The following is a 25,082-nucleotide window of genomic DNA, read 5'->3' as shown; positions in this document are numbered from 1 at the left end:
GCTGTTCTCCATCATGTGTCTAAGCTAGCTAATTCGTAGCTTGACATCACATTTTGCTAAGAATGTGCTGCCATCTCTCTTCACCAGCTTCGTTACAAGTGTATGTTAGGTCATACAATTATACCTTTGTCTTCGCCATATTTGCATGTGCAATTATTAAATATGGCACAACAGTGTAAGCATATTTACTCAGAAGAAATTGCTTTCCACGTAGAGTTTGTAACGTGCTCATTTCGGTAATGGAAAGAAATTTTGGCCAAGCAAAAACAGCACAGCACCAGTAAGTCTTTATTTTAACGTGTCATGGCAGAAAATATGGAACATAGCGGTCGTTGAAGGTATTAGCTTCACTTGTGCTTTAGCTGTAATAATATATCTGCCTTGAAAATGTCTTTATTTTTTAAAGTTAAGCATGGCAAAAGTCACAGATGACACGTTTGACATGTCGCTAAACTAACGCCTAAGTAGCGGTGTGCTAAAGTTAGCAACAGTAGCATTTCTGCGGCACAAAAAATAGCTAAAGCAAAAAAAGTATATAAACAGTGAGTTTGGTGTGTACATATCTAGTTACCATAAGAAAGAAATCAAATGTTGTGGTTATGAATATCTTAGTTAAACTTGTTTACCTGCACTAGTATTGTTTTGCAGCACAATGAGTTTGCTGTGTTTGCAATGTTCCTCAGTAGGAAAAAAGTTTTTAAAAATAAATAAATCCCTGCACAGATGTCGACGGTGCTCTTGACCTCTCACGGGCAGCGGTGTCACCTCCAGCCTCACCCTGTGGGAGATAACTGATGGACAGAGGTGGTGATGAGAAGGAAGGACGGGGAGGAGGAGGATGCTGAAAGAGGAGGATGCTGAAGGGTGAGTAAACCATCTCTGAAGGAGGGGGCAAAATGACTGGAAAAGGGAGGATGTATAGGATTAAAAAGTTGATTAAAAGACGGAGAGTATAGATTCCACAAACAGAGGTTTAATGATATTGAGTGTGCATGCTTGAGCGCTCTCCTCCTCACGTCTGTCTCCCCTTATTACTCTTCAGAGTGAGCTGGGATGTTTAAAACATGTGATGATGGCTTAAATGATTTATAATTGATGAGTTGATATAGAAATTCCTAGTATATGGCAGCAGTACGGTCTGTGGAGCCTTCAATGCTGCAGTTTCATGCCCAATCACACACTTTCTTTCATACATTATGTTTACGGGGGCCCCGATGTCAATCTCAAATCGAACTTATCCGTAAATTCTTTTAAGCCGTATCCGTCCATATTCATGCTGCTGATTAATGAATGACTGCAGATTTTCTGTGACTTTAGATGGGTGTTTTGTCTGATTCAAGGACAATCCAGATGCTCACCGACTGACCTTGGGTGTGGTGATAGTTGAAAGGACTGAATGAGAAAGAGGGAAGAAGAGAGCCTGAGTGGGCAGGAGAGGCCCCTGAAAAAGTGCTTTAACGAGCAGCTTCTTTCTTTGAGCGATTGGAGTGCGACGTGAACGCCGGAGTAGCAGTTTCGTTGATTTCACGTGAAAGGTTTATAAGGTGACAGATGTCGAGTTTGCAGCTTGTTGCACAAAGGAAACGAATAGCACAGGGTTGAGATTTCAAAACCAAGCATTGAAAAAATACATCTCATTCGAATACATCCTCATAAACACAGATGTTTTTTGAGTCTTACTTCTCTGGAATTTGTGCAGCATCAATGCCTTTATGCTTTTCATCAATGCCTTTATACAAACCAAAAGGTAAGGGGTGGAAATTGAAAAACTGTTAATTAAGGGGATTGCTGGTCCTTGTAAAAACAGAATAAAAGAACCCAAAGTGAAACCAAACACACTGTTCAACAGTTTGCTAGTTTAATTTTGAAGTATTATAAATGCAACACGTACTTTGTGCAATATAGTGACCAAGGTGCCGTTTAGCTCCCCACTTTTTGAAGGGGGCGCCTTCTCACGTGACCCAATCTTCAACAGGTCTCAACGTATTGTTCCACTCCATTAGATGCTGACACCGAGACACGTGAGTGAATGGGGAAGGTGATCTCAGAAAGCTTCTGTTTGTCACGGCAACCGGAGCCTTGGAACGGAGACAGAGAAGGAGAAGAAATGGGAGACGGGGGGAAAATGAGACATGGTCTGAGAGAAAGGCAGACACGGAGGAGGAAGGATTTCACTTACTGTGTGCTTTGCTTCTGATACAATGGTGGGGGAAAAAATAGCTTGTAGTTTCCTGCAGTTTTCTCTGTTGTGAAGCACTGGAATTATTGGGATTTATGCAACTAAGTCCAGAAACAAATTCTAAGGCGTCGTCGGGGGAAGTGTAGCTTTTTACAGTATGTCCACATTATTTTGCAGGAGCAAAATGTTTAATAGAGACATGAAACAAACGCTCCATTCTTTCTAAAACGGGAAATGAAAGGAGCATTTCATAGTATATTATTAGGGAACTACAGAGAACAGTGTATTGCACACTCCACCGTCTCTTTTCAACTTCTACTACATTACGCCGTCTCATGCTGAGCAGTGACTGGCAGCAGGAAGCTGGATTTATGACTAAATAGATAAGCTATCAGCAGGGCCTTGTTTCTACACTGACCACAACATTACCTTGATTTACAGGTTTGAATACAGGAAAGTGGCTTCTTAACAAGATGCTCTCATCGAGTTGGACCAGTAGGGAGGAAAAGGGAGTCTCTTAAAGGAGAATATGTAAATGTCATTATCCTCGCATGGTTTCGCGGGGGGAAATGTCGAGTCGTCAGCGCTACACGTGCGTGAACAATCATTCAACCGTAACAATACATGGATCATGCATTGAATATGATTATAAACACGGCTGACGGGCACGTCCACATCCTGTTTCCAAGGTTTCATTTAAAATGATCTAACATTAAATTAAAGTGTATCAGAACTACACGTCCGCCTTCACCTGCAACTTGCACCTATTGGCAATACCAGCTGTCAATCACGCTTTATCATCGCCCCCCCGATGCATTCCGCGCTTTATCGTCTATTTCACTCTTAACGGGACCATAATTGAACAAAATGAACAGCGTGCTGTATTGGAGAGGATCGAAACTCAAGCGATTGAACCCTAAACTCCTCGGGAAAATGTTGATTGTCGTTATAAATCAATTGAGAATTCATTTCTCTATAGTCTCTTTAGAAACTGACTTCTTTTTTGCAAACCAGTACAGTCGCCCTCTGCTGGTCATTCGTGAGAATACAGGTTCCAGGCACTTTCACGTTGGCTTCACTTTTCCGTACAAGGTGCCCTACGTCCACCTATTTTTATGGAGAGTCCATTGTTTTGCTGGAAAATAGTTGATTGTTTATCCCTTTTTTTCAAATGCCTTTGCACTGGTCAGTACAGGAGAACAGTGTCACACAGACAGAAAAGCACACTCGGTCACCAAGCGCACACACACACACACACACACACATCGCACACAGGGGATGCCCACTGCTTCTGTTCTCTGCTGGTAAACAACTCCTTGACCTTTTTCCACTCTCACATCCCCTGTGTGACTGATCTTCCCACATGGAGCCCGCAGACACACGGGCAGCCACATGTTTGTTTTCTTTCTTCTGTTTTACATTGTTTTGCTGTCTAGTTTTTGTCTTTTTCTGTTTTTGTCATACGGCACCTTTGTAACTCTCGTTTCAAAAGGGCAGTTTATTAACACTCTCTGTGTTGCTGTCTGTATTTCCTCTCACCGTCCCCGTTCCTTTCCAGATACATGGCACAGAGATGGAAGAGACAGAGGGTGAGTAGACTCTTCTCCTCCCACACGCCTCGCCTCCTACGAGGGGCTCGTCTTCTCTCCCCCGCCGTATCATCGCAGGGCCATTATGGACCTCTTGTTTCCCCGGTGTGAATTATTAACTAGCGCTCCACAAGCCCCGGCAGGCAAGTGGAGGGGAGCGCGAACACACTCTCCAAAAAAACACTCAGCTCAAAAGATGAGAACTTCACTTTTTGTTTTTAGCAGCCGCTTCCCCTGTCCCTTTTTCCAGCCAGTCATGCGAACGCTGCTGTGTGTTGGCGTGTTGGGTGAGGGGCCCTTCTGCTCTGTTCTGCTCCAAAACAACAGGATGTGCGACAAGAGTGTTTCTTGGTGCATTCCTTGAATTCGTGAATGAATAATGTGTCACACGAAACCTAATGTCAGGTGACAGAAGACACTAAAATCAATGAGTATTATGTCAGGTGTGCGTACACGTTCCTGTTGCTTGTGCGTGCGTGTGTGTGTGTGTGTGTGTGTGCGTGCAGTTGTAATCCTGTTACTCCTACAAGCACTTTAAAAGCATCGAGCTCTGATTCCATTAAGCGAGGTCTCTCCAGCCTCGGAGTCTGAGCATGCGGAGGGGTAGGCCGAATGGGTTTGTAAAATATTCTTTGCTGCTTTCTGTCACGCTGTTTTAGCTCAGACTTCCCAAGTTGCTTGATAGCGGAAAAACCCCCAGCTCAGTGCGAAACACCATCGATTGGTGTGTGTGTGAGCGCCCCAGAATCACTGTAACGTCGATGGAAAACAGCCAAATTTCAGGCAAAGGGAGACTACGTACAGTAGGTACACGCACGGGCGTAGCACTGGGGGGGAATAAGGGGACAGACTACCCAGGGCCCAAGGGTCGGGGTGGGGGCCTCGAAAGCCTGGAATTTGTGTTTTCTAAGTAATTGGTGTCATAATATAATTAAAAAATTGTCTGAATACATTGGTTGAGAGACTGAACTCTGTGTTTCAAATAATAGTGGAGGTTCTCTGAGGGCCCCATTCACGACGCAGCATGAGAATCTGTCAGCTAATCTACTGACCAGTGACTTTTTTAACGTCGTCCCCCAAGAAAGTAAAGTCTAGAATCCCAGAAGAGAAAAGAGAGAGAAACAAAGAGAGGGAAAACAACTGTTAATTTCTTTCAAAAGAAAGGTGGCTAGCTATTAGTGAACTCCTTAAATACGACAGCTAGCTAGCAGCCACCTAGCTGAGATCGACAGAGGTGCTATTGCTTGCTAGCTAGCTAACTGTAACTTTTACTACCTGAATACAGTAGGAGTTAGCTAGCTAGTTACTATTAGAACAAACAGTATCATAAATTAATCGGCATCATAGCGGTGGGGGGCCGCACAGAGACGGCCCAGAATTTGGTGCTACACCCCAGGGTACACGTTCTGTTCTCTTACACTTATTATATATAGTTTTAATGAATTCCATCGAATGCGCCACCACGGTTGCCGGGGGAGATGCTGAAGCACATCACGCAAGGTCTTAACTGCACGAAGAGACGAGCTCCGAGACGCGTCAGACGACGCGTGCGGCTCCACCGCGTTCGCGAGCCACCATCGAGGCCACAGAGTGCAAACGCTGCATCTCACTGCATGTCGCCAGGGCGAGCCTGCGATTCAGACAGCGGAAATCATTCGATCATCTGATTATTGTGGACCCCCAGTTCCTTTCAGCGTATCACTTCGAGCGTGTGATATGCGACTCTTTTCGCTTGTTCACTGATACGGGCTGCCGTGGTCAAAGAGAAGAGGGGCTGGAAGTAGACGTGGATGGCTGACAGTAGTGGGTTTGGCTGGTTCGGCTTATGAATGGTCACTTTTACTGTATGTATTGTACAGAGATTTAATCATCACTTTAGTACAAGGGAATTAAATTGCCTAATCTCTAAAGGTCCCTAAGAAGACTGACAGTGGATCGTCCTGAGGAATGGGGGGCGTTGCTTCAGCGAATAATGTTGTTGATGGTTTTTCATATCATTTCATATAATCACCGCTGTAACACCACAGACAAATTCCACTTCCATTGTAGAGGGACGGAGGCGGAAACATCACAGAAATATCACAAAACCTGGACACACAAAACATTAACAATCTTTATTGTTATAGATTATAGTGAAACACAGAAGGACCATGGTTGCCATATTTCTTTTTCTCACCCGTTTTATTGAATAATCATGTTAAATATTTAAACATCTATGCATATAGCAAAGTCCTTTCTTTCACTTAAATCATGTGAAATTATCTACGCATTCATATGGAAAACAAAAAGCTCTTTGCTTTCTCTATCGAGATAACGGGATGATTACCATATGTCCTACTGGTCGCGGTATCTCGGTGTAGCAAAGAATGAAGAAATATTCTATATGCCGAGTATATAGACTCTGGATGTAGCATTGGGGAGTGTGCGTCGTTTTTTTTCAAACATGTTGATCTCATGGTGCCGTTTGTGTAGAGGCATCGTCCCTCATCTCAGAAGACATTAATCTTAACGCCGTTCGTCTGGACAGTTTTCTTCTCTGACGCTCGTTGATACATGCTGTTTGATGGAGACAAGGTTAAAAGATGTGGGAGACGAGACCTTCTTCAGTTTCCCTTTGTTTGTGGTTCATTTCTTCTCCGGGTTCTTCCTGCCGGACATCAGTTACCTCTGCCTCAGGCTCCAGGTACGACAGCTCATCACGCTGAGTGACCAACGCTCAGGCAGAGACGCGGCGGTCTGAGGGGGAGGAGGGCGGCCGCTAAATATACCTCCTTCCTCAAAGTGAAAGAGTTGCAAATCGCACATCGGAAGGGAACGCCACTGGCACGCGAACACGGCCCCTGGCCCGCTTCGTTCGTCATTTATATAACAGTCCTCGAAAATAACAGCCGAGAAAAATGAAGGGAAAAAAAAAACAGAAGAGGAAAAAACGCGTGCGCAGATTCAACCGGAGCAACGCTCGATATTTAATTTGCACCTCCATCTTTGAACTAGCCGTGTGATTGGAGTTGGCGTTGCAAAACCACGCAGAGCACAGGAACACAGATGTAAACCAGAAAGTTACCAATGAGCCAATTACTGTGAGATGTTGTTGACTTTACGTGGAATGGAAGAGGGTTTAGAGATTATGGAAAGTGTTTGAATAAACAGCAGAAAGCTGGTGGAAGCGGACGACTCATTAAACCCTTTTTTTTCCTTTTCTCTCTTTCTGAATCCATTGCGTTTCAGTGCGTCGTCGCCTTTTCTTCTGCCTCTCTTGTCCGGAGTGTCGCGTGGCGGTTGGCCTTTTCCCTCTGCCTCCCAGAACCGCTCCGCCCCCGGTCCATGTGTGGATGTGCGCCGCACAGCATCTCTTCGCCATTCAACGGTGAACAATGATCGCGTGGTTAATTACATATTGACCCCCCCCCCCCCCCCCCCCCCTTCATTACTGTGTGTGCACACTGTAATTTGAGAGAAAATGAGAACAAGAAGAGCGGGACTGAGCGAAGGTGGTTTTAAAGAGAGAGAGGGAGGAACCTGGAAAGCCAGAGAGGGAGTGAGCGATGTGAGGAGGATGAAGAGAGAGGAGGAAGACTGATGAAACGATTGAGTGTGATCTCACCGCTGTACCTTCTTCTTAAGTTTAACTCTGGGCTCGCGAGGAATTCAAGTTGTGTTTCATCACTCTCTCACATGATATACGCACACACACATGAGTGGACACACCTCTTCTTTCTTCTGTCAAACAGCTCGCAGGCTTTACCTTTGAACACTGCTTCCTCTGTGGTTGAAAAGCCTGAGGTCGAAACCGCAGAAGCATCTGGCTGCCATGCCTGAAAAAAGAAAAAAGCGGATCGGTATCACGATTTTAAAAAGATGCAAGCGACGATGTTTGCTGATATCACGCTACAGCTGTTTACAATCATGACCTCAGGAAAGGTCAGTGTGGTTAATTAGGTCTGGGCATTTTTCGGAGCTTGTCGTTCGCATATGACCAACCGCAGAGGGAGATGGTCCGCGGTCGGACGTGTTCGCAACAGCTGGAACATTTCCGAAAAGGGTTCAGGTGAGGGGGGGCGGAGCCCGGGTAAGGCCACTCCCCCCACTCGCCGTGAATCTCCGTGAATGAAAATAGGCATAAGCTGATCTAACCGGCGACTTGGGGGTAAGAGATTCATAAAGAGTGGTATGCTATTGATCTTTTAATTTAGCTCTCGGCAAGAAATCGATGAAGCATATTTCAAAAAGTCCAACTATTATTTTTAATCTAAATTGATGTCTCTACATCAATGTCTCTACATTTGTGAGATGTCGCTCGGCGTATTGCTCCCAAGTACAAATTCACTCTTCCGGATCTTATTTTTTAAAGACACACATGAAAACCATACAAGCCGAGCGCGGTGAACTGTGAAGTACAGCCGACGGAACACATCAGAGGAGCAACCTGCTTGCCCAGGCAGATTCTATATATAGGCGACGGTGGGATCAAATGTTTCCTGCTATCCAGTTTCCTCTCACAATATGCAGTCGGCTCCATTAATCTGAATCAATTGAGAAACAACAGATGCAAGGTACGATACATAATTGATGGTCCATTCACGGGGGACCTCATGCAGTCCGCTCACTGTGGCGTACACGCTGCAGCGGTGCCGTGTGTGCATTGCTGCGGACGCCACGCTTGGTTGATCCCACCGATGACTGAGATTCTCTGAGAAGCCGTCAAAGGGGCCACAAAGGGAAAGGCCCAAAAAAAATGATACAGCGAAAGCCGCGCGCTTTTTTTTCCGTTTATCTTCTTCCCTTCTTATACCCACTTTTCCTGCTTCTTTCTCCTCGCTTCTCTTGTTATTCTGCTTGCGGCTGACATGCCCCCCCCCGCCCCCCTCGCTCCACTCCATTCCTCACTTCGTGTTCTGGGGTGGGAATTAATTAGTGCTGTGGTTTGAGCTTGGGATGGTGAGGGAGCTGGGGACATGGACATGGATTTGATGTGTGTGTGTGTGTGTGTGTGTGTGTGTGTGTGTGTGTGTGTGTGTGTGTGTGTGTGTGTGTGTGTGTGTGTGTGCATGCGTGGTGTGTGCGTGTGATCATGTCGGTGAGTGTTTGACCCAGGGAAGAGCTCAGATTTTCCATCACAAACACGCAGACATGGGTCTCCAGAGTCAGCTAAATGGAGGTGTGTGTTTGCCAGTAAAAGGAAACACACACTGACACACACACACTGACACACAAACACACACACACACACACAAACGTCGGAGGCAAGTTGATCTTGTGGAGAGTTAACAAACCACATGACGCACTGTAGAGAAAGCCCTCGTCCAAGGCTGTATGTTTTTAATTATTAGCGTCGTTATATGTCAATGGGATTTTGAGTTTTGGTTTAATACTCCTGCATGGAACCAGACCTGGAAGCTCTGGTCTCACTCAACAGCCACGTTTTGACCAAAGTTCCTGGGGCTAATAGTTCCTTTTTTCAAGGAATGAGAACAGTTTCCCGCAGGGTTCATCTGTATGTTTAACGCGTAGACAAGAGGATGGTATCAGTCTACTGCACACAGAAGCCAGAATTCATCCACTCAGTGGTGCTGAAGCAAATGCAGCAGTCAGATATTTCTTCCTGCAGTAAAGGTTGTCCATTTTGTTTCACCACTTTCCTGCTACTCTATGCATGTTGCCCGCCCACGTCCTTTGAAAGCACCTTCAGCCTGATTATCACACTCCACACTGAGTCACTGAGACGCTCGCGGAGGTTCAACCAATTCAATTCAAAGTTCTTCAAGTACATCTGATATGTCTTTCATTTCCTCAATAACACCACCGCCCAAGCTGGAGGCTTGTTTCTGTTGTCACCCAGGCCACCCTCATTATAGACTCAACTGAATATCATCACTTCCACTTGGTGCTGGCGGCGTCCTGGTGACTCACTCAACCCATTTCATATTATGCTGCGTGTTCAGGCGACGCGGGCGATAAACACTATCAAATGAAAATATACAAGAACGTGTGAGAGACAGGTTGTTTAGTCACATCAAAAGAGACGGTTTCATTTTTCATTCCAATTCACTTTTGGTACAATGGCGTTGTGCGCAGGCAGTCGAAGGACAGACTGATAACGCCGTCGGAAATAATGAGTCACTGTTGTCACAGTGAGCCCAGAGTGCGGGGCCGGCGAACCCGCTTAACTTTTGACTGAAACGTCAATGATGTGTGATGGAGGGATTCAATGAGCCCACACTGTCTGCGTCCTCGCCCCTGCCGTTAGATCATTTCTCGCCTTCAGTCCTTCTTTTCTGTTTCTCCCTCTGCCGCGCAGGCCGATTGCCCGCGTGCCTTTTGGCAGCGAAAGCACAGCTACATTCCCTCACCCTCCAAAAGACCCATGGGGCAGCGGGGGTAAGAAGGAGAGAGAAAAAAAGACCACTCGGCACGCATTTTAACACGCTGACATGTTCAGAGGGGACGCTCTGATTAACAATGAGGGCAGCTGACTCTCACACACACACACACACACACACACACACCAGGCTGCTCATGGTTAACCAGGGGAAAGTGCAAACACACCACTGGCGAGACACGGCGGCAGCACACAGCACGGCCACTGGGCCAGCGTGCAACATCAGCATAATGCAACATGTGCAGTGAATAATACTAGTGGACCACATTTGCGTGAACGTGTGCCCGCCCCACATGTCCACAGCGAAGAGAGAAAAACAAACAAATTGATACGTATCATACAAGAGGCAAAAGGTTAGATGACTTTGACCCCAGAACCAAAGGGCTGATCCAAACTCTGCATCGAAAGCAGTAGTCAAAACTCTTCTATGGCTTCTCTTAAAAATTTCTCATTGTTTTTGAGTTTGCCCAATCATACTGATAAAACTGAAATAATCCATTAACCCCTTTGGGTTTACCTGCATTCATTCGTAATCCTCTTTTAAAATACTATCAGATCTTTATCCAGGTTACAAACAGTTTTTGCTGAATCTAGTTTTGTACTTGTCACAATTCAAAAATGTTCAATGAGCTAAAAAAAAAAAAATCAAATCAAATCCGGCCATAGTAACAGCTACAGTAAAGGTTTAAATTGATCAAGTTTAGCAAGTCAACAACCCATAAATCATGGTGCCTGGTTGCATGGTGTGCACGGCAGCACACAAAAATCCCCGCATCCCTAAAGCCAAAGATCACCATGGCGATCCACAACGCTGGGGAAATTGTTTTGTGGATTGAATTGTTTGGGAAGAATAAGCAGCACGTTATCTGGGGTATGAAGGACACTGTTATTCAGTAATTCTTACTTAGTAATCCCAGTGATGTTACCTTTTTCGGGGTCAGCTTGTTTTGAAGTTTCGAGGAGTTTTTTGTCCACTTTTTGATTGGGACTTAAAAAAAAGTCTGAACTAGCGGCAGGTCATTAAATCTCAAAGATGCTACAGGAAAAAAATTGTCTGGAAAGTGAAGCCAATGTGGAAAGTACATGAAATCTGTATTCTCTCGGATGACCAGCAGAGGGAGACACCAATGGTTGCAATAAGAAGTCAGTTTCTATAGAAGTCTATGAGGAAATGACACTTGATTTATAACGTCAGTAAACATTCTCCTGAGGAGTTTATGGTCTCAATCGCTGGTTTCAAGTCTTCTCCAATGCAGCACAATGTTCATTCTGTAAATGATGGTCCCATTTAGAGTAAAATAGACGACAAAGCACTGCATGCATTGATGCAAATTACCCGGGTGGATAATGTTCGCTGTTGTTTTTTAGGGGAAAAAACGAGAAAAATTATTACATCCTAATCACGACAGAATTTACTCGTATCACATCAGCTTTAAGTGACGGATCCATCGTTGTGTGTACGTACATCAGACCGTAAAAACACCATCACGCAAACCTGAAAACACACTTCAGGGCAAATCGCATGCAGGCGAACATTTAGTGAAGTGCTGCCAGTGAAACCAACTGGATGCAAGTGCCTGGAGAGAATCAATACCTGTTCAATTAACTTAATTCCGACGGCGTCCACAGCTGATCAGATGGCGAGATTAGGTTCTTCTTCTCGCCGGCGATACATCATCACTCTGTCAAGATCTCTATTGGGATCCCAGGGCACGGTGTTGTGTGTGTTCTGTTACCTGATGAGATAGAGAGGAGGAGAGAGGCAAACCCGAGCGAGAACTTGAGAGTGTCATTAGAGTCGGTGAGATTGTGTTTCCAATCGTACGGCCGGTGTTTTCTTTTTCCTTCCTCTTAGAGAGGGCACTTCCAGGACCAGACACACACACACACACACACAAACACACCACCCTGGGTACTTCACCTTGTCAATATATAGAAGTTCATTGGTGAAGGACAAGAGAAGAGATATACGTTTCAAGTACCAAACAGAATATAGAAAAATTAAAAAAAAAAAATTAATATCACTATTCTGAACACATTAACGAGAGCAGGTCAGGGTGTCATGGAAGCCGACGGCAGCGAGGGGAATCAGTTTCCAGAGACCTTCACCACCATTATAAATATATTGTGAAAATGATACGCACAGAACAAAACAGAAAACACACACAGAAACGCACACACACAGGGGTTGTCAGGACAAATAACTTGCAAATGAAGGTAAAAAAGAAAGACATATCAACCCAACCAACCTGGTACAAAACAGTAATGGCCTCAGACATTTACCGACACAATCAATTGATTTACAAATCAAATCGATAAAAGCCCTTCTTTTATGTAGGCCACCACAGAAAAATGGAGGAACTAAATAATAACCAAACCAAATACATCAGGTGATAAATGGTAATAATAACCATGTATTATTATAATTATGATAACTAACGCTACTTCCAGCCTGCTCTGGTCTGATTGCAAACGGAGGCTCAATCGTCCTCAACAGCAGTAAAGGAAAGAACGAGTTTTAAAATGGCTGCTAGACCAGGTCGTAAGTAGCGTTACTTGTTTGCAACGGGAGTTGCGAAACTAACAGGAGAGAGTATTTTACCTATTACAATTGGAAAGATCGTCCCACCGAAAGGTACCAGGAATCAAAAAGAACCACCGAAAATTCCACTCGTCTCTGACATTTCGGCGAAAGGACTCGACTGCTGTTCATGAATAAGAATAAATTGACTCGCGACCTCTTCCCGTGTGATTTGCTTCCATCCGAGAAGCCTTGAGTTTTACAGCCAAACTGTATGTTCTGCTGATCCGAGTTGGTCAAGTGTATTTTCTCAGCTCCCGCCTCCTTTAGCGGAGCGATCTCTCCAGGACCAGCTCATTCATCTCACTCGGTGAAGTACAAACATTTCTCTATATTTTTACATCTCTTCCTTTGGGCCGACGGCAGCTCCCTCTGTTCCTGCCCGCGCGCGAGTTCCTCGCCGCTTTAGCTTCGCACAAAAAAAGGCGGCGGCCGCAGAGCTTTCGGCCAAACGCTTGGAAACAAATTGGACGTTGAGTGTTTTTCCAGCGGCCGCTCGATGGCTTCTTAGAGATACCTGGTCTGCGAGAAGGGGGGAAGAGACGGGAGTGGTGGCTGGTGACGGGATGCTTATTTTATTTTCCATTTATTTCTTTAAGTGGATTGAAATGGGGCCCGTCTGCATCACCGGGCGGTTCAGTTACAGACACCGGCCAATGTCTGGAAGTTCTTCCTTCCACAGAGAATCTTAATCCGAAATCATAGCGAGTGAATAAGAGACATTTAAAAAACTTGAATCTTAAACATGAATACAACTGAACAAGGACGAGAAGAAGGAATTGAAATTAGTGGCGGAGATGGACGCGGTGAGAAGACTGCGACAGCCGTCAGCGCTGGCCACCTGGCAGCCGCTTGTACAGGATTCCCTTTTACGCTGGAAGGGATTTTGAAGTCAGTAGGGAGCCTCGTTGATAAGCCGCGAACCTGCTTTGAATACGAATCATTTCACCCCGAGCAGCGCACACACAAGGCTGGCTCATTTGGACTGGACCAACCCGATGGAGGTTTTTTTCGCCGGTTGGAATATTTTTACGTTGAGAGATGTCGACAAGAACTCATCACTCATCATTATGAAGACAGTTAAACGTGCTGCTCTCCTAGCAGACCAGAATAATCCAGTTTGATCGCAGCTTCAACTTTGTGAGATGCCATGCTTCAACAGTATTGAACCTAATACTGTACATTCTTGATAGCTCCGAGCAATGTGTCATTTTTTTCAGCGTTGTATTTTTTTCTATTTCATTTTGCAAGCTGACAAAATAGCTAATTAATTGTTACAGCCAACAGAGGCTTATCTTTGCACACGTTGATTAAGCTACTCTATGGCTTAATTAAGACCCGGCCGGAAAAATGCAAAGTTATTATTGACTATTATTATTGTATGCAAGCAAGAGCTCAGTGAACAAGCATGCAGTTATTAACAAACAAATATATACGGATATAGTTATCTCCCCTGTTTTATTGAACCGATCCCAGTCACATTTCAGGTTTAAAATTCCCAGATTGTTATTGAAAGAGCTGTACAGCAGTAAACATTGGAACTGTTCACAAAAATTGGCCCCATATGTCAGGCTGCACTATATCACCAAACACCTTAACATATTGAGTACACACTGTTTAACATGCTGAATGGCAAAATGTCCTTATTTTGATCACATTGTTAGAATATCTGTGTCCAGCTGTGCTTTCTCTGGGCGCCAACAGGTCTGTGTGCTGTGTGTGCGCCGATCTATGTGCCTGTAGTGCTGGAATAACAAATGTAGGAATTTGATATTAAAGTCCTGAGTTTGTAGACTCATCCAATATTTACATTTAATTTTTTGTGAGTGTGTTGCCAAAGCACAATATTGTAGCTACATTCGGATTTTATATCCTGAGGCCTTGATAACACTGTGCTATGTTTTCTGCCATGAAATATCAAACCTGATTTGTTTCATACAATCATGTTTGAAGCTCCTCTAATAATTCGTAATGTCAAGTATCCCGTATATTCTTTTTCGTATGAAGTAAATGACCACACAGGCTGGACGAAAAAACTTTTGTTGTCAGTGAATTAGGCTATCAGCCCATACCTGCTTGTCACAAGACTGTTCTCCACCAAAACACGACCACAAACTGTAAGTTGTTTGCTCAAGCAGCTTATTGCGACCTATGGGATCGTTTTAAAGAGCGCAGACCTTCTAGCGGTCATTTTGTACACGGCCACTAGAGGTCAGCGGTAGACGTACCGCTAAGTCCATCAAGTTTGTGTGTTTTAATGGTTGCTTATATTCTGTAAAAGTTAACGTGCTGAATCTCTGCCATTAACAAGCTCATCAACCATGTGTTGGTAAATCAAATAAAAACCCCACAATGCTCTGAGACTGAAAGTATTTGTGGCGTACCTCCTGTCACCGGTAGAGGCGCTAATTTAGGAAAATTACGAACTATACGACATAGTTCGTGGTATCGGAGTCGGAGGACTTGTTGCATGTCACAGATCAGCATCTTTTTTGGAAGATAACGCTAAGTAATGCTACGTTTCATAAGCTGTATTTTGACGTTGCTATCTCAGCTTTATACATTGTAAATTTCAGCCCCGTGCAGATTCAAAAGAAGAAGTGGCATTGCTTGTTGAGTTACTCGGCATGTTACTCCCTGCAAGTGTTCACCGACAAGTCTGGCAACGAGCGAGAGAAAAGAATGACGACAGCTCCTTTCCCCAGGGGGAGGAGTTCATTTCAGGCTCTCCAAGTCGGAGACGTTATTTGTCACTGTGTCCACCTCTATGGAGAGGGAGGGTGGGAGCATATGATATACAGTGTGTTGTATGATTTGTCTGCCCGGTCTGTTTTCCCATCATCACAGCCGGTTTCATGTAAACAGATGTATGAAAACCAAGAGTCACAATTTTGGCATCTTAACATTTGATTTGTTACTGTGCAGACACCTCAGACCGTAGAAGAAGAACCCTTTACACTTCATGTGTTTTTTTTGTTGTTTTTTTACATCTGTGAGATCGCGAACACACAATCACACGCTACAGGTGCAGTGCCACACTTGCTTTATGAGCGAGTGGTAAAACCCTGACACCCAGCAGCAAGTTAAGAAATCACTGCTCAAAATCAATGCAGTCATGTGCTGCCGTGGTGATCAACAGTGTTAATGTGCCAACTGGCCCGGCTGAAAGGAACAAAGTGGCTCTGCAAGTCGCTGAACTACACTAAATGTCTTAGGTTATTTTGTCAACCGAAGAACTATTGCATGGGCTGTCATGGAATTTTGTGAAGACATTCATCGTCCCCAGAGGATGAATTATACAATAAAACTGTGATGAACCTCTGACCGGGGGATTAAAATCACTTTTAATCACCGGATAGCTGCTAAACTAATATCATTCAGATAGCGATTAGCAAATATCACACGCTAACACACGCAACTAACCTGGTGACGTGGTAGCTGCAGAACTGACATGCTAGCATGATCATCATGTGCATAAATTAGCATGCCGGTGTTAGCATTTGGCTCGAGTGCAGCATCACGTTGCATGGCTGTATTCCATTCGTTCTTCTTTTGCAATCCTGCTTCAGTTTCAGCAAGGTGATGTTTAGAGCAGCGCGTGTTCCCAATATCGATTTTCCAGAGAGTCCCAGACCTGCAAGTTACACAGTGACTTTGAGCTATTTGTCAAGGTCGTCGGGGCTACAACGGGTTAAAATGTGTAACTGTTGCAGTGAATCCACATTAGTCCAGTGTGCAGGTTCCTGTTTTTTTCGCCTGGCAACATCGACAAGACCAAACCAGCGGATCGGTTTGTTCCTTCCGATTTTCTAAATGACAACAATGACAATTCTTGGCAAAGCACATCAGCGTTTGGCTGCTAAATTCGTATGAAAAGAAAATAACCATGCTATCTTGGGACCATGATCACCGTGTTGTAAGAGACGCTGAGCTGACTAAGCTCACGTAGACGCCGTCTCTCCCCGTCAGCCCGGTGTTTCATCAACCTGTCTTCTCCTTTTAATTCAACTCCTGTTTCTCCACTCGTCTTCTCATCATCTCTTTTCCTGCACTCCCCCCCCCCCCCCCCCCCCCCCCCCCCCCCCCCCCCCCCCCCCCCCCCCCCCATGCCAACCTTTACCTCCCTCACCCCTTTCAAATGTCTTCCCCTCATCCTCTTCACCTTGTCCTTTCCATGATCGCCATTCACTTCCTTCTCGGCCCCCTCCCTCACTCCTTAACCCAGCCTTGGCATTGAGTGTTATCTGTCTATTCACAGAGAGAGAGAGCAATTACCCTGATCAAAACTGAGTAGTGCAGCGATCAAACACATCTCGGCAGGGGAGGGTGGTCAGAGGGTCACAGAGAAAAGAGACACTGCAGAATCGGTGGGGGGCGGAAAATAGTTTCAAAAGGGGAAAACATTGGACAGGACCATCAGGTGGGACCTTCAGGTGGCCACTGGTTTGAAAAGCGTGTGTTTGCTGCAGTTTTTAAATAGCTGAGTGACTCATTGCTCTCCTCTGCTGCATGCACCTCACACCACTGCTCATCAGACCCCGGCACAACCGGCTGCTGCGATCTCATCTAACCCCCCCCCCCCCCCCTTGCCTGTGAGGGATTAAACTCTTAATCCGCCAGACTGAAGCCTTCTATTAGTACCGACGGGGCTGCAGCTATCTTTGTGTGATTTCTGTTGCATGTTTCCAACGCGGTGTGTTGCACCGCGGCGGTGTGTCTGTGAGATGGATTGTGGACAGCTGCAGATATAGGCTTGTTTGAGATTAATAAAAAAAAAAAACAATGAGGCGGGGGAAATACAGAAGGGGGGCTGGGCTGGCGCAACACATAAACAAGTTAGCTGGTTTAATATTGGGGAGCTTGGGTGTCCCCTATTTGCCACCTGTGCCTGATCCACACCTCTCTGTGGCTGTGTGAGGTGTATTTGTGTGTGTACCTGTGTATGTTTGTGAGGAAACATTAGAAAATGTCAGATGGAAGTTAAAAAGGGCATATTGCATTACATTCTGCACTGAAACGCCGTCTCCTTTTTTGAAACATCGGACTGAGAACGAATAACAAATCGTGTGTGTGTGTGTGTGTGTGTGTGTGTGTGTGTGTGTGTGTGTGTGTGTGTGTGTGTGTGTGTGTGTGTGTGTGGTCAGTCTCATGCTGCACACACTGACCAGCCCTGGACATATGCTACCCTGTAGGAACACCTCTGTCCTACACACACACACACACACACCCACACACACCCACACACACACACACACACACACACACACACACACACACACACACACACACACACATACCCCCCTCCCTACCCCTTCAGTTTCCATCTTTGCCTTCTAATGTGCTGTCTGCCCCTTTAGCAGCCATAAGGGCCTGGACAAAGTGTTTGCTTGTTGTAGCCGTTCCCTCAGGCGCATGCAACCTAATGAGCTCCCTTTCAAGGACAGCGTGGGCGAGCGTGGGGGCCGGGCAAAGCAGAAAAAAACACGTTCCCCTAAACTTTACCCGTGTGCAAATGTGTGATGCCAGTGTGTTATTTAGGAAAAAGTCAGGTCTGTTTACTTATTACACAGCCAGGAGTTTGGCCAGCTGTTCAGTGCCACTTAGCCGACCTTCCTACTTGGAACAGATCTTATTCTTCAGAGAACTTGTACGTATATACGTAGATACGTATGCATCTTCAGCAATATGGATATATATATCCATCATATCATATTTTTATATATCAAATTAGAGTTAGTATATGTAGTTGTTTTGTGCTCCCACTGGCTAATTAAAATGTTTAATATAAGTGAACAGCCAACAACTCATCCATATTCACGAAATCACTGTCTAAAAGTATTGGGGAATACATCACTCCGAAAACACAGTGGGAACATCCAGACTGATATTCCATTTATTTCTAACAGCAAGGGGAAAAATCTTACTGCAGATTCCTGTCCAACCTTTTAATAAAGGTGATTTGGGAGGGAACCGCGCCCCCTGTCGCGCGCGTACAGCGCTCCAATATGGCACAATCGTTGCGCCATACTCCAGGACAGTATAGGGCACATTTGACTAGAGCATCTTCTCCATGTCCTTGGATTGAAATGATCCAAACAGTAAAAATGAGAAATTTCGAGTGCACTTGTAAGAGTCCCTCTTCCCCTTATCTGCTGCGTTGAAATGTCTCCTCTCTCGAACCCTGAGCTCACCTCGTGCCCCTGAGGCACTGTGCTGCGCCCGTGTCGTCACCTTTGCGCAGGTGAACTTGGGCATCCGGCGGAGTCTATCCTCCGTTGTGCACTACGGCTTTTGAATCCTCCCCTCCTCTCCTCCTCCTCCGCCCCCCCCCCCCCCCCCCCCCCCCCCCCCCCCCGCCCCTCCTGCAGCACTGTAACGGGACACTTCCAACGCACCAGCGGAACCCCCACCCCGCCGCTGCCATCATCCCTGCCGCGTTCTTCGGACCTCTCCCTCCGCGCGCCTTCGCCGCTCGGACGATGCGCATCCCGGAGGGGTATCACTGCTGCTACAATTCAAACGCGGCGGTTGCGGGGAATGGTCGTTGACACCCCGATCTGGCGTTGAGCGATCGGAGGGGTCTGCCGGGCAGCAAGAGGAGGGGGGATTTCGCACCGAGGCGATTTTTGGCAACGTCTGGAGACGATGCGCGGCTCAGGACGGTAAGCTGCGCTTCTTAAGTTGCGCTGACGTGTCTGCAGGGGCTTTTATGTGCAGCTTCATATTTTTGTATGTGTGAACTTGTCGTGCGCTGTCACTTTGCTGTGCATCACTGCAACATGTACAGGGTATTTTCTTTGTTGTTGAAATATATATAGACTGTGAGTATTAGATTAAGAGTCGATGTGTGCACATTTCAGCAGCCAGGCTGTAAGGGGTGTAAAATGCCCTTCAGCAACATTTGACTTTGACTTTGGGCATCCAGAATATTTGTTCGTCCTTCCCACAAAATTATCACATTATCGTAATGAAATCTTAATTAAAGGGTTTTTTTTTTTTAATTAAATGTCTAAGCCTGGTAGCAACAGCCATATTTTTTTCCCGCGGCACCCAGGGCGCTTATGAAAGTTGGAGGGAGAGAGAGAGAGAGAGAGAGAGAGAGAGTTTTCCCATTGTGCAGTAAAGCAACCCGATCCATACAGTACGAGACGTCCGTCTCTCCAATAGCTCCTGGCAAATGCAGTCACTGTTGACATGCCCATGAATATAATATGAGCTCACTGACTGAGTGCTGAACAGGAGGAAACCATCATTTAAAAAAAGGAGGCAAAAAAAGCCATTTAAACTCCACGTCAATATAAACCAAAAATTAAATTTTAAAAAGTATTGACCGGTTGATTTCTTTGTCGCCCCAGTGTTCACATAACTTTTCGCATAAGTTTGAGTTAGTTCAAAAAGCAATTTCTATCAATTCGTTTCGCATAGATTGTCAACCTTTTCCAGGCATCGAGATGATGCGAGAACAGGGAGAGGCTGACTTCACACCTCCTCAGCTGTCCGTCATCCGTGTCCAGTGGCGAGCCGGGCGGCGCAAGTGAAGCTGGCAACACCGGTGTGTGTGCTGTGAGAAAACGGCCCCTTCAATTAACTTTCCTACGAGTGAAAAACCAGCCACATCCACAGAGAATACAAATCGATTAATAAATAGTTTATCATAGCCCCCCCCCCCCCTTTCCCCACTGTGGGGTGGTAATGAATCACCAGCATGGTGACAGAAGTGATATATTGGTTCCTCCAGTACAGGATCCCATCCCTCAGGATTTAAATTAGTGACGCATGTTGGCGCCGTCCAATGCTTCAAACTGTCCAGTCACATGTTCGATAAGCTGGTGGTCACTGTGGAGAGACATCTGCAGGGGCAGACGGCCAAATGTAAGTCAGCTTTATTGTTAGTGGCCGGGCACAACGAGCTACAGAGCGAAGAGTCTCAAAGGATAACGCCAGCTGTTTCAACACCGGGCCGACACTCCTTCATCATTTGCCACCACGCAATTCAATACTGGACACGCTCTCACCTACTGCGTCTACAGATTGATTTAGGAGCGGATTGCACAGTGATCTGTTCCGATAGTTTGATGTGAGAAATTATACATAGAGATCAAAACCTGGAATAGGCTGAGATGTTCTGAAAACTCGACAATCGACAAAAACCTTAATGTGAATACAAAGATATTCTAAGTTGTATCGGCAAGTTGTAAAAAGCAGTAAAGCTGCAGTAAAACTAATTATGCAATAATTTATAAAAGGCTAATGATGGTAAATCTTTTTCACCGGACATATTTTTAAATGTCACAGCAAGAAGGGCAATGGCTAACTAGTGCTGCCTCTGTCAAGCGTATTGATTAGACAAATAACTTTCACTCCTTGCCCCGCTGGTCTTCGTGCATCATGTACAGTAGGAGAATAGATGGAAGTGTACGTCAACCACAGTCAGGAAATGACGAATGGCTATTGCAGCAGGACGGAGTTTGAAATCCACCACAACTATTAAAAGGCGTCGCTTATACACAGCTCTTTCCTCACGCCTGTGCCAAGGAGACCGTGCGGCCACGCTGCCGTTAGTGGAATGGGATTGAGCTGTAAATTCCTCCGCTGTCAGTTCAGGTGCCGGGCAGAGGACAGTGACTGGCCTTTTATAGCGGCGGAGCTGATCCGTCTTGTTTCTCAGTGAAAGGGAGTGAGAACCAGGGGGGCGGAGCCTACAGCACTGCAGTCTCACGGAGGTGTCCTCTCGCTGCCTCTTCCTCACCCGATTCTTATCTTCACGCTCACTCTTGTGACGCCTGTCTCAATCTCAGTCCTACCCTCACTCTGTTCTGTCTCCATCTCTCTGTTGCCCTCTCGCTGGCTGCACGGTGCCTCCGCGTGTCTGTAGGATCTCCCTAATCCTGCCGCGGCGACACAGACGATGCCCCTCGGTCCCTGGACGCATCGCATTTGGCTCCTCGACTTATCCTCTGTAGCTAGGAACCACTGATCTATCCTAACCCACCCTCTATCCGGGCTTTCCCTTTTTTCTAGACTCCCGCTTCAGACCAGGATTACCCGCCGTTCTGATGTTGAGTCCTGAGGCACCGGCTGAGTCTCTTGTGGACCCCTGACAGCAACTTCAAACCCCACTCCCAATCCGATGTGACAGTAGGTTTCTCGACTCTGTTGGTTGGAATCTAAAGCCATAGCTCATAGCTGTCCGTGAGACAGAGAAATCCCCTTTGTTTTGAGTGAGCTGTGAGACCAAAGACACTGCAAGCAAAACTACAGCCATTTTTCTGTTTTCTGTCGACCTGAGCCGGGACAGGAAAGTTTACTTTAGGGTGGGAAAGTTTTAATGTCAGACATTGGAGACGGCAGAGTCTTTAGGTTTCTGTCACCATCACCCGCTCTGAGCTGCGCAGTCCGGAGCAGCGTGCTTTCCAGATGCCGCCATGCCCATCATCAGCAACGCCAACCATGACTTCAGCAATCTGTCCGTCAGTGATGACAGCAGTCTTGACCGCATCTTCACCGAGATCCCTGAAACTGAGACCATCAAGGTAGGAATACAATTGTCACAAAAATGATATCAAATGAGTGATAAAACTCTGGATACACATTGTTCTTGCAAATATCTCAGAAGCATTTTCCTTTCTCTCTACCCAGGGTGTGTACTACCAGAGGGCGCAGTTCATCCGCCGGCCAGAGGACCTGGTGTCCATCGACCACGGCCTGCTGGCGGTGATCAACGTCGGGGGGAACCGCTACACCTTCCCTTGGAGCACTCTGGAGCAATTCCCCCTCACCCGACTCGGCCGACTCTCGGGCTGCCGGTCCCCCGAGGACATCGCCAGCGTGTGCGACGACTATGACGAGGCTCGCAGGGAATTCTTCTTCGACCGCTCGCCGTCCGCCTTCAGGGTCATCCTCAACTTCCTGGCCGCGGGGAAACTGCGGATGCTGCGGGAGATGTGCGTCCTCTCCCTGCACGACGAGCTGACCTACTGGGGCGTGGAGATGACGTACATGGAGCGCTGCTGCAAGAGGAAGATGTACACGCGCATCGAGGAGGTGCACGAGCAGGAGCGGCGCGAGGAGGAGTGCCGCCAACGGAACGCCATGCAGCGCGTGCCGGTGGAGGAAACCAGGTACCGCAAGGTGATGAACTGGCTGAGGGATATGGTGGAGAACCCGCAGTCCGGCCTGCCGGGGAAGATCTTCGCCTGCTTGTCGGTGATCATGGTCGCCGTGACCGTCGTCAGCCTGTGCATCAGCACCATGCCGGACCTCAGGGAGGAAGAGGACAGGGTGAGTGAGCCAGAGTGTGCACACACTTCCTACCTGCTCAAAGACCCAAATGAGCGTGAAGAAACAGAAACCGCTCCCAACTTTAACGTGACAAACTGGATGCTCATTCATGCATTGTCTTCATCTCTCTTATTTTGTTTCCGGGAAACTAAGGCCACATTTTATCGTAGGGTGCACATTATGTCCACATTGCGAAAAGTCAGACTTCAGACTTCTCAAATGTTAAAACTTCTCGTCGTCACACCGTCTTAAATGTCCCTGTGAGATGCCGTTGTGCGTGTGTGAGATGGACGTGCATGTCCTGTCGTCTGTGTCTGCCCATAGCTGCGTGGGATAATGAAGCCCGGGCTGCTCACTGAGGCCTGTCCACGATCTTGTCAGTAAACGCTGGGGGCATAATGAAATAGGCTTTGCTGTATCTAACACAAAAGACACATGCACGCACAGAAAATCTGCACATAACTAGACACTCTTACAGTAGCCCCAATTTGCACAAAAAAACTCGTGCTAGAAAAGAAACGTGCTGTGGCAGACACACACGCTGTAATTGATACGGCTCTTTCTGGAATTTGCACACATCTCCCGTATTCGGTTGCTGTTAAATTTTTTTTCACCGCAGCATATCCACTGCTCGCCACAAAATACAGTCTTTTCTTTTAATCCCTGCATCAGAAAAAAAAGGTTGGGCTTTCATCTCCCAAGGTGACCTCAGATAAGAATCAGGATGTATTCAGTAAATAGGTCCTAAAAATTGCGAGATTGGTTGCTGCAGGAAAACACACTCGACACACTTTTTCAACGGAGGCTCCTTGACAAGTCATCAGCAGCAGGGACCCCGTGTATTGATTTTCTTTTGCTGACAGGTGGCCAAAGGATCGAGTGCACGAGGGTGTGATACTGGAGAAATTTGGGGAGATGGAGGAGAGCACTGGCTGCAGGAGGCGGCTTGATGAGTTGTGAAAGGCTTAAGGGAGGATTTAGAGAGCCCTGCCAGGATGAGTCCAGCAGTCAGCGACAGTCATAGGAACACAGATGGAGGAGCGTGAGCACAGGATTGGACAGAGTCCCCGGGTCGGCTTCGGTGGATGCTTGTAAACCTGTTGGAGCCCTTGATGCGGTCGTTCCACTGCAAATGATGAGACAAATCCGAGCGAATTACTGAAAAAAAGCAGTGGAATCGATAAAGCAAAGCAATACAATCAGACGACACAGGATTTTACAAGTAGGCGGCGTATTTCCTGATGTGATATCATGATTGCATTTCCGATGAAAGTAGGAAATTGAGCTTACCTGCTAGCAATCCTCTCGGGTAAACGAGAGTAACTGTGACTGAGACTGAAACTCCCTGGGAAAAAAAATCAAGCTCCCCCGAGGGGTACGCCTCGGAGCCAGCTCAACTCCCCTTGCACACACACACACACACACGTACACAACCAGCGACCATTATGACTCCATATTGATTTGTGGCAGAAGAGAGCTTCAGAAAAAAAGGGCAGTTTTGTGAAACTTGATATGTTTCTGCCTGACATCTCACCGCCTTGCGAGGACACTGTTGGGTGGTAATGGCATCTTGCGTATGAATTTATCCGTTTAGATGTCAAGAGTCTTACCACCTTGTCGACACAACATCAACCCCTTTGGGTGTCTTAAAGGGGCAGTAGGCGATTTTGGAGAAAGCTTCTTTCTCTCTCCCTTGTTGTTGTGATTTTTCTGTTCTGGCGGGTCGCGGACTTGCGACATCGGGCTTTGGAGACCGACGCACTAACCACTAGGCCAAAACCTAGTTGTGTTGAGTTTTTGTTTTTGTGTGTGTGTGTATTTGTCCAAACCTTTCTTTGCATATCTATGCCCATTATTGGAAAGAGGATCTCGCCAAATGTAAACAAACCAATCTGCTGCTGTCATGGTTTTTTCTAAAACTGCAAGCTCCTCCTGAGTTTCACTTTTCCTCCCATGTTCGGCTACTGACCTGAGTTCTCTGGGTCCGGCGAAGCTTGGCCCCCGACAGGAGCGGCAGAACTCCGGTCATCTTTAATTTACACGGGGCCCCGCTGTTTGTCTCCGGTCTGCTTT

At 46.3% G+C, this 25,082-nt stretch overlaps 1 protein-coding gene across 1 annotated transcript in view; it reads left to right on the top strand.

Moving 5' to 3' along the window:
• Positions 1-299: 299 nt before the first annotated feature.
• kcng4a (potassium voltage-gated channel, subfamily G, member 4a) overlaps positions 300-25,082 on the top strand; it is a 41,217-nt gene continuing 16,434 nt past the window's right edge. The window contains exons 1-4 of the mRNA XM_035643398.2: positions 300-864; positions 19,097-19,390; positions 21,750-22,261; positions 22,368-23,009. Coding sequence (XP_035499291.1) covers positions 22,154-22,261; positions 22,368-23,009 — 750 coding nt within the window. The 5' untranslated portion in view covers positions 300-864; positions 19,097-19,390; positions 21,750-22,153. The remainder of the gene's footprint in view (positions 865-19,096; positions 19,391-21,749; positions 22,262-22,367; positions 23,010-25,082) is intronic.

This window comes from Scophthalmus maximus, chromosome 7, assembly GCF_022379125.1.
Source record: "Scophthalmus maximus strain ysfricsl-2021 chromosome 7, ASM2237912v1, whole genome shotgun sequence".
Taxonomy (NCBI): domain Eukaryota; kingdom Metazoa; phylum Chordata; class Actinopteri; order Pleuronectiformes; family Scophthalmidae; genus Scophthalmus; species Scophthalmus maximus.
Note: the sequence above shows the minus strand (reverse complement) of the source record. Positions and strands in the feature narration are given on the sequence as shown.